This window comes from Babylonia areolata, chromosome 22 (assembly GCF_041734735.1).
Source record: "Babylonia areolata isolate BAREFJ2019XMU chromosome 22, ASM4173473v1, whole genome shotgun sequence".
In the NCBI taxonomy this organism is placed as follows: Eukaryota; Metazoa; Mollusca; class Gastropoda; order Neogastropoda; family Buccinidae; genus Babylonia; species Babylonia areolata.
The window spans coordinates 30,911,040-30,927,946 of record NC_134897.1 but is presented as its reverse complement, the minus strand read 5'-3'; the positions used below and the strand labels follow the sequence as shown (position 1 = coordinate 30,927,946).

At 45.6% G+C, this 16,907-nt stretch overlaps 1 protein-coding gene across 2 annotated transcripts in view; it reads right to left on the bottom strand.

The window, feature by feature from the left end:
- The window catches only part of LOC143297032 (uncharacterized), a 220,293-nt gene that overhangs the window by 28,667 nt on the left and 174,719 nt on the right, over positions 1 to 16,907 (bottom strand). For both annotated transcript variants that reach the window (XM_076609198.1, XM_076609199.1), the window contains exon 4: positions 7,853 to 8,036. In XM_076609198.1, the coding sequence (XP_076465313.1) occupies positions 7,853 to 8,036 (184 nt within the window). The remainder of the gene's footprint in view (positions 1 to 7,852; positions 8,037 to 16,907) is intronic.

The following is a 16,907-nucleotide window of genomic DNA, read 5'->3' as shown; positions in this document are numbered from 1 at the left end:
GGGGTGGGGGGTAGGGGAAGGGGGGACGGCGCTGAGATGGAACGTGAAGCGTAAAGTGAGGGGGGTTGGGAGGGCGAGGAGGTGTTTTTTTGGGGGAATTTGTGAGGGTTGGTGGGTGGGTGATGGGGTTGACGAGCCTGTGTATGGTGCGTCGAGGAGATGGGAGGGAGGATCAGGAGCAGGAGGAGGGGAGGGGAGGGGAGTTTGTGGAATTTTGGTGTGATCAGTTTCAGATGAAGAAATAGTGTAGGGGCGGTCAGTGATTGTAGCGAGGTCAGGACCATGTAGGTGGGTTTGTGGGGGATACCTACCAATCATGGGGAGGGAGGGAGGTGCTTACAGGTGGAGGGTTTGAGAGAGAGAGGGGGGGGGTGTGGATGCATATGTCTTGTTCAACCACTGCCCCTCGTGAAGGAGTACAACAAACAAAACAAGCACAGTCATTGAATAGAATTGTGAAGCTGCAACAGATCTGAAATGCAATGCCTTGTAAAAGGTATATTGACAAATTCCTTATGGGGTTTTCTTTTTCTCAGAGAGAGAGAGAGAGAGAGAGAGAGAGAGAGAGAGTCCAAACATTGACAAAAAACTGACTAAAAATCGACGTGATAGGTGTACCGGACTCTCTAACACACACACACACACACACACACACACACACACACACACACACACACGCACCACCGCCAACTATCACCAACACCTGCCTTTCTGGGTGTCTCTCCATACTTATCTTGTTATTTGTTCAGTTTATCATTATCATTTATCGAGGAAGTGACATATCATGCAGTAACAGGAGGAACACACCCACGCAACCTCCTCCTCCCCGGCACACAGTACGCGCAAACACACACACACACACACACACACACACACACACACACACACACACACACACACACAGACGGAGAAGGAGGAGGACGAGGAGAGAGAGAGAGAGAGAGAGAGAGAGCAGCCAGAAACCAACCACCCACCCACCCAGACAGACAGACAGACAGCAGGGGAAAAGCGCCAAAGCGAGAGCAATAGAAAATCAATTAGGGCCACACATTAAAAACAGAACAGTCTCCGCTCCCTCAAAAGTAATGTTGCCTTTAATCACATCGTACAAGCTGCTTTTCCCCAAAAGCGAAGCAAGGAATTTAAACGGAGGCTCGGAAAGCTTCGGGAGGCAATAAAACTAAGTTATAACGGTATATATCGATAATCTGCTCAAAGAGGATTTTATAGTGCGGCATTTGGCGGATGTTGACCTTTTGTGCGCGGGGTTCGGAGGAAGCGGAGGAAATGTCAAAATATATTTATACTTTCAGTAATGAACTCTCTCAATGGGGGCAAAAAACAACACAACAGAATGTCCGTCCGAGGAAATCCGTCTGTCCCGTGGTTATGGGAGGAAGGGGGAGGGGTAAGAGGGCTAGGAGATGGGGGTGTGGGGGTGATGTTCAACAGATGAAAACGAATATCGTGTACGTTTAGCGATGTCTGGCAGCGAGGTTGTGGGTGGGGGTGTGAGGGTTCGTGATCATGAAAGGTGCGGCGTTTCTTGAGAGAAGGATTGCAATATGCCGAATATTGTGTGATTGATGGGAGGGGACAATTTGTGTGTGTGTGTGTGTGTGTGTGTGTGTGTGTGTGTGTGTGTGAACTCAGTAAGTTCAGTGTGCATCGACAGAGGGGGAGGGAACTGTATTTGAAAAAAAAAACACACCAAAAAACAAAAACATGGCGAGCTCACGGCAATAACATATAGCAAAATGAAAACATCAGTATTAAGTAAATAAATAAATGCAGCAATAAATTAACAAACAAGAACAAGATAAGAGGTCTTCATTCAGTTCTAAAAAGTCTGCATCTGATTGGCCCAGTCAGAACAGCTTCCTTTTTTTTTTCTCTTTTTTTTAATTATTCTTTTTTTTTCGCTGTCGCCAAACACTGGCTCTTCATTGCTTCAGCAGTGCTTCATCCCAAACCATCCAATTTGTCGGAAATATGCACTGACGCAGAATTATTACAAAATGATGTCCCGCCACCCGAAAATGGGGTTATACTGAATCGAACCGGATATTCACAAAAATACAAATGCAAATATTCACTTTCACTTTCGTTTTCGTTGCAAACGCGTTTTCGACATTCACTTCTGATTCTTCACTCTGAGCTGGCTGGAAAACAAAGGTTGAAGAAATGCTTAAACGTCTCATAGCGACCTGACAACAAACGAGCAAATAGGTTTTTTGGTTGGAAGCGTGGGGGTGGGGGGGAGTGATGGCGGTGAGAAACGGAAAACAGGAAAGAGAGGAAGGAAGGAAGGAAAGAAGGAGGAAAAGAAAGAAAGATACGAAAACGAACACAACAGATACAAGACATCAGGAACAGAAGAAAGAACCACCAAGTAAAATAATTATGGGAGTCGATAATGAGTCAAACCTTAATTTCAATCAAAAGATGAAAGTAAATGGAAAAACATGAAGACTCTATGCCAACAACAACCCACACCCATCATCTCTTCCCCGCCCCTCCCCCTCTCCCCCCCGCGCACTCCCCCCTTCCCGCAAGCCCCCCAATCCGCCCTACTCCCAATCCTCCTCCCAAAAACAGTGTGAACGACATAACAGCAAACCAACTCAGAACTCAGATTTCAAAACGTTTTTATTCAAGGATTAAGATTTTAGGCACAGCTTATTCTTCCGATCTGTCCTGGCTAATCTAAGAGGAGAGAGAGAGAGAGAGAGAGAGAGAGAGAGAGAGAGAGAGAGAGAGAGAGAGAGAGAGAGAGAGAGAGAACTCAGAACTCAAAACGTTTTTATTCAAGGATTAAGATTTTAGGCAGAACTTATTCTTCCGATCTGTCCTGGCTATTCTATGAGAGAGAGAGAGAGAGAGAGAGAGAGAGAGAGAGAGAGAAGGGACGCCACTCTCACAGTAATGAAAACCTGCTGCACGTGCAGTAGCATAGATAGAAGTGGTGAGTGTGTGTGTGTGGCAAAAAACCCCTTTTTTTTCCCCTCGTTGCTCCTCACAGGAACACAAGAGACCGGGGTCGGCAAACAGGCAGACAGGGAGAGAGGGGGTGGGGTGGGGGAGTGGGGCGGGGAGGTGGTGGGGGGAATGGGGGGTCGGGGGGTTAGGAGTCGTGAGGTCTGTCTGGGCTGGCATGCATTGCCTGCTGTGGAAGGGAAGGGGTGCAGACCATTTTTATTTATGCGCGCATTTGACAATCACATTTTCCCTGGCTCTTTCAGCGCTATGCAATGTATGTATGGTGGAAGTGGTAGCTGGATCCATGGGGCAAGAGCGCAGGAGGACAATCCTGGAAAGTCTGGCATTCCCTGGCACATCTGGTGGACATGGCTGAAGAGGAGGAGGAGGAAGAGGAGGGCGTGTGTGTGTGTGTGTGTGTGTGTGTGTGTGTGTGTGTGTGTGTGTATATGGAGGGGGGGGGGGGTTAAAGGAGGGGGGCGAGGAGGAGGAGGGGGGGGGAGGGCTTGTGGATGGATGGGGGGAATGGAAAACAATGTGTGTGTGTGTGTGTGGGTATTATCGCTGAATGAAAGAATAACATTACAACCACAGCACTGCTGAACTGTCCCTGCTACCACACACGGTGAACGAGCAATAATAATGTGTCGACCTGGAATTGTGTGTGTGTGTCCTGGGAAGGGAAGTTGTTTACCGGGGAAAAGAGAGAGAGAGAGAGAGAGAGAGAGAGGGAGAAGAAAGGGGGAAGAGATAGAGAAAGAAGGGGGGGGGGGCCTAATCTAAATAAAATATTCGCATTCTCTCTCTCTCTCTCTCTCTCTCTCTCTCTCTCTCTCTCTCTCTCTCTCTCCACACACACACACACACACACAAACATATATATATATATATGTGTGTGTGTGTGTGTGTATGCATGCATGTACATGTATGTATATCCAGTCTTTTGTTTCGTTTGTTGCTTGGTTGTTGCTTTGCCTCGTTTTAAAAGCTGCTTCAGTCTCGGATTCAGGGCGGGAGGGTAGACGTACCGAGGGAAAAAACAAGAAAAAAAAACAACTAAAGAAGGTAAATGTAACATTGTGGATATGAAAGGTTGAGAAAGGCGTAGGATTCTCCTGTCATTGCCCATCACCGTATCACGTGCCGTGCCACGTAAAACATGCGTTGCGTATTCACTCTGTCTGTCTGTCTGTCTGTCTGTCTGTCTCCGAAGAAAAATTAATTATGCAACTCTCTCTGGTTCTCTGTGTCTCACTCTCTTGTCTGTCTGTCTGTCTCTGTCTGTCTCTCTGTCTCTTTCTCTCTTGGGGGAGAAAGGTGAAGAAGAGCGTAGTACGGTGTGTGTGTGTGTGTGTGTGTGTGTGTGTGTGTGTGTGTGTGTGTGTGTGTGTTATCTGTCTGTCTGTCTCTCTCGGAAGAGAAAGGTGGCGAAGAGGGTTGTACGTGTTGTACGGATAGGGGTGTGTGTGTGTGTGTGTGTGTGTGGGGGGGGGGGGGGGGGGGGGGGGGTTGAAGCGGGAAAAGAGCAGTCGAGAGGAAAAGCTCGAATCAATTCTTCGCCACCATATTATCCCTTTTCCTTCCCAAGACAAAAACCACGTCCTGTAAAATCAAGTAAGTGTTTACTAAACGCTTCAGCGGAAGTAGTGAAAGATAGAGAAGAGAAGAGAAAGAAAAGAGAGAAGAAAAAAAAAAGGGGATGGGGGAGGGGGGGATCGAAGAAATCCTTTAACGTGGACGACTGGAGAAAAAGATTTGGTTAGAAAAGAAACGAAACGAAAAGGGGGCAAAACTAACACGGGTTCGAAAAAGACAAGGAGGAGGACAAGGGAAAGAAAGAAAGAAAGAAGGTGAAGGGGGCCAGGCAAGCAGACTGCCCCTTGCATTATGCATGGAGCCGAGGTGCCAACGACGGCATATGTATGTTTGATTCACTGCACACTTAACAGCCACCTACAAAATCCCTCGCCCAACCTCCACCCCGCCCCTTCATCCCAACTCCCATCCCCCTACACCTCCCACCCCCACCCCCTCACCTCCCAGCGCCGGCCGAGGAGGGTGAATATTTCATGGCCTGTGTCCTCGCCCCGTTACATCACGAGCCCTTTGATTAGATCAAATTGGGGCGCGGGTGGCCCCAGCCTGATCTGGTTAAGGAATAATAAAGGGGGGCGGAGGCGAGGGGTGGGTGGGTGGGGTCGAGGGGGTGGGGGTCGCCATTTGCAAGCATGTATAAATTTTTCATCCAAGGGGGTGAGGGGGAACATCGTCAAATCGTTTTATATCAGGGCCGAGGCCGGGGGCTAACCCAATTTGGGAGGACGGGGGGGAAGCGGGGGAGGGAGTCCCCTTTTGCTCCCCTCCCCCTCTCCCTTTCATCAGCTGGTCATGAGGGGTGGCTCGAAATGGGCCGCAGGAGGGGGGGGGGGGGGGGGGGGAGAGGAGAACCGGAGGCGGCTAATCTGACAAAACGATCGCGTAACAATCGGCAACATGGCGCTCGTTTAGTCGCCATCAATACCTTGTCTTGTCTTTTGATGCACGGACAAGGGTGGGGAGGAGGCGGATGTGTGTGTAGGGGGTGGAGGGGTAGAGGGGTGGTGGTGAAGGGTTTCTTCTTCTTCCGGTCTCCGTCTTCTTCCTCCTCCCTCCCCCGCCCTCCGCACCCTCCAACCCTACTCTTCCACCCCCCCCCCCTTCGCTGCTGCTCTGTGAGTGTGTAGTTCTTTCTGGTGTTGGAGCCAAGTCGGCAGTTTTCAAGTGGGTGTCTAGCTTTGCTACCCGCAACATCTTTTAAGCGACGTTATACGAGTCCAGAAATGTTAGAAACGAGTCGGGTCGGCTGATGTTAAGCCCAAGCCAAGAGCGAAGAGAATAATGATTGTGTGTGTGTGTGTGTGTGTGTGTGTGTGTGTGTGTGTGTGTGTGTGTGTGTGTGTCTGTGTGTGTGTGTGTGTGTGTGGGCGCGCGCGCGCGCTGACAGACCTGATTCCAGCGTTGTTTGTTCTGTTTCCTTTAAAGTTCCCGTGATAATACAACAAGGCACAAACTTACAGACCATACAAGAAACGCATCTGCACAATACTTGACAGCTTTTGAACACCATATTATTGGGAAAGTTTGAGAATGAGGAAGAGAACCGGGCGAGGGGTCGTGGTGGTTCAGGTGAGATGATTAGGACCTTTTGAATGTATTTTCTGAACAGAAGGTTTGCGTATTTATTTATAAAATCAGCCAGGAAGGGGTCAGATTTCAACTCTGTCTACATGATTCGGTTTATCTGTTCACAAGTAAGCGCGCGCGCAGAGTGAAAGAAAGAGAGAAAGAGAGAGAAAGAGAGAGAGAGAGAGAGAAGGGGGCGGGGTGGAGAGGGGTTAGAAGAGTAGAAGGAGTGGAGCTAATGGGAGGAAAGGGCAAGTAGAAAATAGGATAGACAGAATAGGGTATCAATCAAGAACTTAGTTGCAAGAGAGGAGAAACGGAGAGGAGAATAGACAGACCAGACAAACAGATGCAGTCAAACGATATACAACTCAGATAGCCTATCAGCTTAAAAACTGCCCGACTATTATTGTCATTACCATCCTAAAACGTTTACCAGAGACTGGACACGTCAAACAATCGACGCCCAACGACGAAAAAAAAAATCGAATAAAAAAAACAAGAACAGAAAACACACACACACACACACACACACACACACACACACACACACACACACACACACACACACACACAAAATCAAAGAAAAAGGATAAAAAATAAAAATAAAAAAGATAAAAATCGTGCGACGAACGAACGAACGAACGAACGAACGCCGCGACGCTTCCCCCAACCATCGAACACCGCCGACGCCTCACCGCTGGCGGCGGCGCGGCGGTGCACACGCAGCATCGAGGACGGAGAGAGAGGGGAGAAGAAAAAAGAAAGAAAAAAAAGGGGGAAGTCCAAGGAAAAGAAATCGGCGTCGGTGTCGGCAGCGAGCGGGATCATGCCAAATGAGCGGTGGGGTGGGTCTGGGCGTGGATAGATTCGGCGGCGATTGCGCGCGACAGTGAGGGCCAGGCCAGGGGCTAATGAAATGTTGCTTTAGCGGAACGGCTGGCGGGTTGGGGGTGGGAGGGGATAAGGGGAGATCGTTGGGTGGTGGGGGGCTTGGGGAGGTGGGGATGTAATGTGAAAGAACTAACTTGTTTGCGCTCCGGCGGAGGCAGGTCGGCCGTTGGGCCTCTGTCAGCGCCGCGGATCGAGATTGGTTGTAAAACTGCCACGGGCACTTGATATGCGAGAGGCGTTAAATTTGGGGGAGCCTAAGGATGCTTTTTTTTGCCCCTGGGATTTTGGTTTTCACTTTGCTGGCTTTCAGCTTTTGTATGCCCCTGCTTTCCTGTTCTGTTTCGGTTGTTGTCAGCGGTGCGCCTCTTATTTTTATATATTATATTATAATTATCATACTATATTGTATTGTATAATATTATATATTGTTTTATTTCATTTCATTTCATATCATTTTATTTCATTTCATTTTATTTTGTCTTATTTCATTTTTCAGAGTTCCTTTCAGAGATGGATAGGATCCAGAAAGGCGCTGTGCGATCAAACAATGTGCTGATTTACAGATATGTATCTATATATGTATGTATGTATGTGTGTGTGTATGTATATATATATATATATATATATATATATATACACATATACATATATATATACATACATATACATATACATCGAATAAAAATTATGAACTCTCCCTCCTTCTCCCTCTCCCCTCTCTCGCCCTCCCTCTCTCTCTTTCCTCTCCTTCTCCCCTCTCTCCCCCCTCTCTCTCCCTCTCCCTCCCTCACCCCCCCCCCTCTCTGTCCCCACTCACTGTGTCCTGAGGGTGAAGGCGGCGCTGGTGATGGAGGAGGGGAGGTTGAGGCCCTTGGTGATCTCCCTCCACAGCTTCTTGTTGATGACCTCCACCAGGCCCCCCTTGGACACCACCAGGCGGAACAGCTCGTACAGGTCCAGTGTCTGCTTGGCCATGATGGGGATGCGGTTCACTGGCGACCCTGGGGATAGAGATTTGAAGATTTAGTCAAGATGGTTTATATTCAGTTAAGGCCACCATAGCCCCCCATATGAACAAGGAGGCAACAACAAAATATTGTTTTGCATGTGCTGCTGTCATTGCTAATGCAAACAGTGCAGCATATTCCATAACCAGATCCAATTAAACTAGGATATAAGTGTCTCTATTAATTAACTGAAATGCTATTATAAAGAAACAAAGCAAAACTGCGTATAGTGTTTTCATCCACCGATGATATCAATAAACATCTTGTCGAAATATACACGGATATGCATATGTGCTGGGCGAAGTCTTATAGAACTGCATGAATTACCGAAACCAAAATTCACCATCTTCGATAGTCTACGATACGATATAATACGATACGATACGATACGATACAATATTATACAATGCGATACGATACAATACGATACGATACAATACAATGCAATACAATCCGATACCATACGATACGATACGATACGATACAGTACAATACAGTACTATACAATACTATACTATACGATACGATACGATGCAATACGATACGATGCCATACGATACGACGAGACGAGACGAGGGCACACGGTATGCTATATGACATGACATGATACAAGACAATAGAACCTTCAATGAAGCAGCACATTACAATACAGTCTGAACAAAGCAGCTGATTGAGAGGGCACAGTTGGAAGGGAAGAGGTAGTGTTCTGCTTCATCCATTGTATGGAAATTCGTGGGATGTCAAAAACGCGCATTAGTCAAGGAAAGAGAAAAAAAAAGATAGAAAACAAACGAAATCTTAACGAAAAGCAAGAGCGTGCATTTGAGAATAGAAGTTGTACTCCGGATCAATCATTTGTGAGAGTTTCTGAACAGTCTATTTGCGTATTTATCACTCGCACATAAAAGGACAACCCCCATCCCCACCCCAACACACACACACACGCGCGCGCGCGCACACACACACACACACAAAACAGCAACAACAACAAAGACAAATAAAAGCGAACAATTAACCAAGGATATGAGAGTTAATTAGCCAATATTAAAAGCAGAACAGTAAATCTTTGTTCCTAAAGATAGGACATGTGTACCTCGAAGAAGAAGTATTTTATGTGGCGCCTTGTCTGATTTGAACGAGCAATTGGAAGTTTACCGTGCTAATTTGTTGTTTTATTTATGAGTTTGACAAAGAACCGAAAAACAAACAAACAAACGGGACGACAGCACAGGCGCCGACATGATTATTGAAACAGTGAGGCAAGTTAATAATAATAATAATAATAATAATGGATACTTATATAGCACACTATCCAGAAATCTGCTCTAGGTGCTTTACAAAAACGCTTTTGATAACATAAAACATTATATCTATGTTACATACACACACCAAAATGTGACCACACACACACACACACACGCACGCACGCACGTACGCGCACACACACACGCACGCACGCACACACACACACACTGCATACATACATTTTAACATACATGTGTATCTAACAGCTACCCTAACAACATACGCACACATAGGCAGGCACAAACTTACATAAACACACGCACCACACAATACACATTTCATATAATGCATGTAGTTGGGGATACCAGCACATTGAACTTATTGCTGAGGGAAAAGGTGAGTTTTGAGAACGAGAATTTTAAACTGATGCGAGGGATCAGAGTGACGGAGGGTTATCAGGGAGCTTGTTCCACGTCTTTAGGCGATTGAAAAAGAAAACGATCCTGCTGTCCATAGGTCTTCTACTTCTGAGTGAGGTCTCCTGAGAAGTCGAGTATCAGAGCAAAGAACGTGAGCTGGCGATGGACGGGGTAATAGATATGGATGGAGATTCAGAAAGATACTTAGGGGCCAGATTCTGTTGACTGCAGAAAAGGTCAGAGTGGATGCTTATAGTCTGTGGAGCCTTCCTGAACTGCAAAGGCGACACATACAGACCGACAAAGAAAGACAGAAAGAAAGACAGAAGGAAAAAAAGAACAGACAGACAGTAAAACAGAAAGAAAGAAAGAACATTAACAGACAGAAAGAAAGAACAGACAGAAAGAACAGACAGAAAGAAAACAGAACAGACGGACAGAAGGAAAGAACAGACAGAAAGAACAGACAGAAAGAACAGAGAGACAGACAGACAGGCAGACAGACAGATAGATATGAAGGTAGGTTGGTACCAAATTAAAACATTTTAAAGCAGGCAAAACAAAACAAAACAAAACAAAAAACAAACAAAAACCCACGAAAAACAACCACCACCCAAAACTTTCTTGATTATGGTTTTTGACGACGACAGTTTGTGAGGAAGTCAATGAGTTATTTATGACACATGTCGCAGATGGCAGTATTGGAAACTAATCATTAGGTAATCGGTCTTCTAAGTCACGTTTCCCTCCACCTTCTTCTTTCCCTTCCTCACCCCATCCATCCCTCCATCTCCACCCCTCTCTCTCCCTCCCACCTCCTTCTCTTTGTCTCTGTCCGTCTCTCTCTCTCCCTACTCCCTCTGTCTGTCTGTCTCTCTCTCTCCCTCTCTCCGTCTCACTCTCTGTGTCTCCCTACCTCCTCCATCTCTCTCCCTCTCTCTCTCCCTCCCTCCCCCTCCCTCCCCACACCCCTCTCTCTCTCCCTCCCTCCCCACCCCCTCTCTCTCTCCCTCCTCCCTCTCTCTGTCTCTTGTCCACGTCCTCTCTGCGCCCCTCTTTGTCTCTCCTTGTATGTTTATTATAGTATGTGTCCAGACACACACACACACACACACACACACACACACACACACACACACACACACACACACATTCATACACACACACACACTCCCCCTCTCTCTCTCTCTCTCTCTCTCTCTCTCTCACTCACTCACTCCTTTGAAAAAAAAAAAAAAGAAAAGAGAGAAAAAAAAAAGAAGAAGAAAAATCGAGGAAGCAATAAATTCCTTCAAGAGCGTTGTATTACAACCGAAAAAGTGCGCCGAGAGGACAAAGCCATCCGATTTCCACCACTTCCACTCCAACCCCCTCCCCCCCGGTCCCCCTTCTCTCCCCCCCCCTTACCCCTCCTGCCCCATCACGCCAGAGTGCAAGTAAGTTTGTGGAAAAGAAACATGGAAGCAGCCTCATACGATGAGAGAAAATTGCGACCAGCAGACACACACACACACACACACACACACACACACACACACACACACACACACACACACACACACAGGGGCGGGCAACAAGAACACAGAGAGAGAAAAGGGGAGAGAACTTTCAATGTGTGAGGAGCAATATTCAGGCAAGGAAAGGCAAGGCAGGCAACTCGTGGCAAAGGTATTATTCGCCGAACGAATCGGGGGGGGGAAAAAAAAAAACAGAAGAAAGAAAAAAAGTGACGCATTCCCTGGATGGGGTAATTTCACGATTCATTAGCAAACGAGCCCTGTTCTCCACCAGAAACTGTGCATTGACTTACAGGGGTAATTAAAGCGGGGGTAACTGTATGTATCATTTGCAACCAGCCCAATTTTTCTTCAAAAAGAAAAAAGAAAAACAAAAAGGAAACTAAAACAGAATTTGTTCGTTTACAAAACTCGAAAACGTAATTATATGCATCGCTTAAAACGAAACAAAACAAACTGGTGTGGTAAAAAAAAAAAAAAAAGGGGGGGGTGGGGGGGGGGGGGGGAGCAAACAAGATCACCAACAAACAGCAATCAAACTGGATTTCATTTTCATTAAAACAAAACAAAACAAAAAAAAATATTGAAACTCAGGCGGAGGGGGAGGAGGGGTGTATGTTTTGGTAAAAGCGTAAAATTAATAATTGTTATTTTTCTTCCAACATATCTGCTTTCTTCTTCTGTATCGTCTTTGTTCGCAGAGTGCACTTCCAACTTCCGCTGGTATCTACGAGTGGGCTTTTTTACATGTAGGGTCTTAAAAAAAACCCAAAACCCCCCCAAAAGCCCAACTTTTTTTTTTACTCTACCATTTAAGCACCCGAACTCTGTTTTCGCAAGGGAGGTGGGAGTGGGGGTGGACGCATATCGGCTGAGTTCACATGCCCATGTCTCAACGAACGTTAACGTGCCATTACTGGAACATTTCAGGTGCGCATTTTATCTAATGTGTATCCACACACATAAGTAAGGAATTTAAGTAAAGGCAGGTTTTAACATTATATGTTGACATAGAAGATTGGAAACTCTCTCTCTCTCCACCCTGAACCCACCAGACGACGCTACGGATCTTTGAACAAGGGGCTCCATCATGAGCAGTTAGGTCTTCTTCGCCTGTTTCCGATTCGGCGATGAGGCGGCCACCATCAATGGCCTCAATCTTGAGAGCAGCTGATTGGATAAGAAAGGCAAGTGAAATCAACTCACCTTGCCCATACATGGAACAAAGGAGTGGGTGGGAAAGGTGGGTTAAAGGATTTATGCATTGTGTGATAAAAACGAACAAAACTAACCAAAACAAACAAACAAAAACAAAGAACAGAAAAACGAACCAAGCTTAACCCCAAACGTTCCCAACCAGAACCCGTTTTTATTTTTTTTAGGTGTGTGTGTGTCTGAGTGTTGTCGTCACATGCACAGGTAAATAAAGAAAATCAAGTCAGCAGGCAGCAGTGTGATAATTATACATGCAGACTCGTGAAAGAATGGAGGTAGGAAGGAAGGAAGGTAATAGATGGTGAGAACAGGCACGCGCCTTGCAATTCTCTCTTTGTTTCTGCCAGAGCTTGAGGTGTGGGTCACTTCAGGAGCTGACACGTGCAAGATGGATGGGGTTTACGTTTGTGTTGTGCATACTCTGTGTGTGTGTGTGTGTGTGTGTGTGTGTGCGTGCGTGCGTACGTGCGTGTGTGTGTATGTGTGCCTCTCTCTCTCTCTCTTCATCCTCTTCTTTTTCCTTTCCTTCTTCCTTCTTCTTTCATTCATCCATCACCTCCATTCATTTTCTCTCTGTCAAGCCAGAATTATTGTTTCCACAATAGTTACGTTCACTGCTGGCAAAAAAGGAGGGAGGGAGGGAGGGAAGAGAGAGAGAGAGAGAGAGAGAGAGAGAGAGAGAGAGAGAGAGAGAGAGATTGTTACGTTTTGTTTCTGGTTATTTTCGTGCATTTAACGGGGCGTACAGGTTTTGGTTGGAAGACTACAGAAATGGATTACAACGCACTTATTTGGCCTTGGTGATAAACTATGTCAATGAACATTCTACAAACAGGCGGACATAACAAAATGATAATAATTATGAAACTGTATCAGCAATTCCCCCTCTCAGTAAACAGATTTACTGTGAATCTTTCGATTTAGTTATATCCATTAATAATGCGGCAATTATTCCAGTTGTCCATCGTTTCCATTCTCAGTTCATCGTAAGTCTCTGTCCCTGTCTATACGGCTCTCTGTGTGTAGTTTTGTCTGTCATGCGTGCGCGCGCGCGCGCGCACACCCACACACGCTCGCGCTCATACATGTATTAGTGTGTTGTTTTTTAAGATTAAAGATAATATGATAAACTCAATCCGTTCTGATAAAAAGCAAGCAAACAAACACGCAAAACATTAAAATGAAAAACGAAAAAAGTTTCACGGCAAGATGCTAGCTATAAACTCAATATCCGAGAAAAGAAAAGAAAAAAAAACACTTTTTTTATGGCTAGGTTCACTTTTTTCTTTCTATCTTTTTTAAAATTTTTTTTATAATAAACTTTCATCCTCCTCTCCCGCCCCCCAAACACATGCGGCAGAGAGCACACACACACACACACACACACGCGCGCACACAGACTCACACACACATCGCCTCCACCACCATCATCATCACCACTACCACCACCACCAGCAGCGTGTCATCATCGCCAGAGGAGCAAGCAAGCATGCACCCAGCGTCTCTGGCTCTCTGGAGAGGGGGTGGTGGGGTGTGGGTGTGTGTGTGTGAGGAGGGGATGGGGGGAGGGGAGGAGGGCTACAGGGAGGGATGCGAGGAGGGGAATGGGGGCCGGGGGAATGGGGGTGGGGGGACAATTCCAATGACTTTCCCCCTCCTGGGACCGTTCCCCTGGGCCAGTGCGGCCTATCAATTCCTCTGCCGGCAAGTGCTCAACATTTCATTTCCAAATAAACGGGCGCGAGCTTGGTTGGCTTTGGGCTCGCTCGCCCGCCTGGATGATGGCAATGCAAGAAATGGCAATTAACCTATGGCAGTCACATTTGGAAATGAACGACAGCGTGGCTGGTCAATTTCTTTCCCAACTAATTTGTGAACGCCGAAGCAGCAGAAGCGGCGGCGGTTCCTCCATCTTCTCGTATATTCAAAAAGGAAAGAAAAGAAAGAAGAAAAAATTATATTAAAATGGGGTGGGTGGTGGAGGAACTAGAAGGGAGAGAGAGCGAGAAAGAGAGAGAGGGGGGGGGGGGGACAAAAACTATTATACAAGAGTAGAGTTGATAATGGATTGACAGGGAGGAAATGCATCTGCTGCGAGATATCCTCCGAAATTATCGGTAATTATATTCGCGTAAGTTTTAAAACGTCTTTTCAGATTTGAAAAGGGGTAATAGAAGAAGAAGGAAAAAAGGAAAAAAAACAAAACAAAACAAAAAAAAAAAAAAAAAAAACGGGTTTGGAGTTTTCAAGGAAATAGCAGACGATGTTCAAGTCATGTTGACAAACTGCTGATGTTTTTTTTTGTTTGTTTGTTTTTTGTGGGTTTTTTGTTGTTGTTTTTTTCTTCGTTTTTCTTCAGAAAATATGTTACACATTTTGAGTAGCTTCATTCTCAAATTAAAGGTATTTTGCTCTCTTCTTTTTCAAAGTATTTTTATGTGTATTTTGTTATATATTTTGACATTACTTAATGGACAGTTTCAGGTATTCGGTTTTTTCCCGAGTATTTTCATGTGCATTTTCTTATAAATTTCGACAATAATTGAAGTACAGTTTCATCACACGAAAACGCCAGTGACAAGACATGTTTGTATGTGTAAATCTCTGCAAGATAAACGTAACACTGAACATCAACAGTTATCGATGTACAATATTAGTCAGAAATATCCCCATGCCAATTCAAAAAATACAGAAATGAAACACGTAAACATGGAGCATCGTATTCCAAAATATGAACGTCATCAGTGTACATCAACTGCCGCCTTGTGCACGTGAAACTGAGACACAGAGAGAGAGAGGCAGAGAAGGGAGAGGAAATACAATTACCAAGAGAAAGGTGGATAAAGAGACACACACACAGTTGAGACAGAAAGAGAGAGAGAGAGAGAGAGATCTTGCATTTGTGAGTGGGGATATTGCCATACGAAAAGCACCAACCCTCAGTATAAAGAGGCACCGAGGCAGAATCGGTTAAAGGCACTGTTGGACTTCTTGATCCAGCGTCCAGCATTGATCAAGGTTTGAGGCCCGCGTTTCGGCATGGTGTTATATCCCTGGGAAAGGCACTCTACTCCGATTTTCCTCACTCCACGCAGGTGTGAATGGGTGACCTGACTTCCTTTGGGGAATGTTAAAACGTCGAGAGGAGAGAGAGAGGGGGATTGGGCTTTAGCTTTCCCATGCCCAGCCCTAGACACAGTGGATAATTATGAATTCATTCCCTGCACCGATGGCTGTAATAGGCTCTGGGATCTTCAGCTTCTGAACTCTGCATGAAATCAGGACAGGTTATATCATAGGCTGTGTACCTTACCTCACGAGTGGGTGATGCCTTTTGTCGCTATTACCCCATTTGCAAGTCGACAATAGCTGCCACATTTGACTAGCACAAACATGATATCATGTACCCTCCCTCCCCTCTCTCTCTCTCTCTCTCTCTCTCTCTCTCTCTCTCTCAGTTTAATCATTGTGTTCTTCGTGCTTTGTGCTACATGTATCATGAATTGCTCACATACCCCTTTATTAGGGGCCATAGCCTGTAATGAATAAGTCATCCGTATGCATCTCTCTCTCTCTCTCTCTCTCTCTCTGTCTCTCACACACACACACACACACACACACACACACAGTAAAAAACAACAACAAAAAAACAACAACCAACTCCTCCCCTTATTAAGGGATGGAAACAAACAAACAAACAAATAAACAAACAAAAAAAACAACAACAAAAAAATCGTCCCATCATTAGAGTTGAATCCAATACAATCCGACTAGCAACACCCAGTTCCCCCCCCCCCTCTCCCCGACCCCTACTACCACCACCACAACCACACGACCACCACCTTTCCTCCACAACAATGAAAATGTCGAGTTCATAATTGAAAGTAACCTCAAACCATATAGCGCGGATGCTTAAAAAAAAAAAAAAAAAAAAAAATCCACAACACAAACCACTCTCCACAAGTCTCGCCACCAGGACGAGACACAACAAAACAAACAAAGGAGAACTACCAGTAGACAATTACTAAATATGCCCCCCCACCCCACCCCCCCTCTCTCTCTCTCCCGTTGTAACGACGGCGGCTAATTTGACCTCATTTTGAGCAACCGTTAATACGGTCGTTACGCTTTCCCAGACAGAGGTCGTAAAACTTACCGACATGGCAGTTACCCTTATCGGCCAATCCTTAATTGAGCAACCAACAAGAAATCATCACTCCATAAGCAAGTTGCGATATCGGATTTTTTTTTTTCTCTTCCTTTCTTTTTCTTTTCTTTTCTTTTTAATGGTCTCAAGCCACCTACCATCCCCAAACCCCCTCCCCTCCACTCCCTTCTTTCCTCTCCCCCCCCTCCACCCCCACGCCAACCCCCTTGGAAAAAAAAGAAAAAAAAAGAAAAAAAGAAAGAAAAGTGCAAGTTGACAATGGCAGAATGCAGTTTGAGGACGCTCATTTGGAAAATGAGCG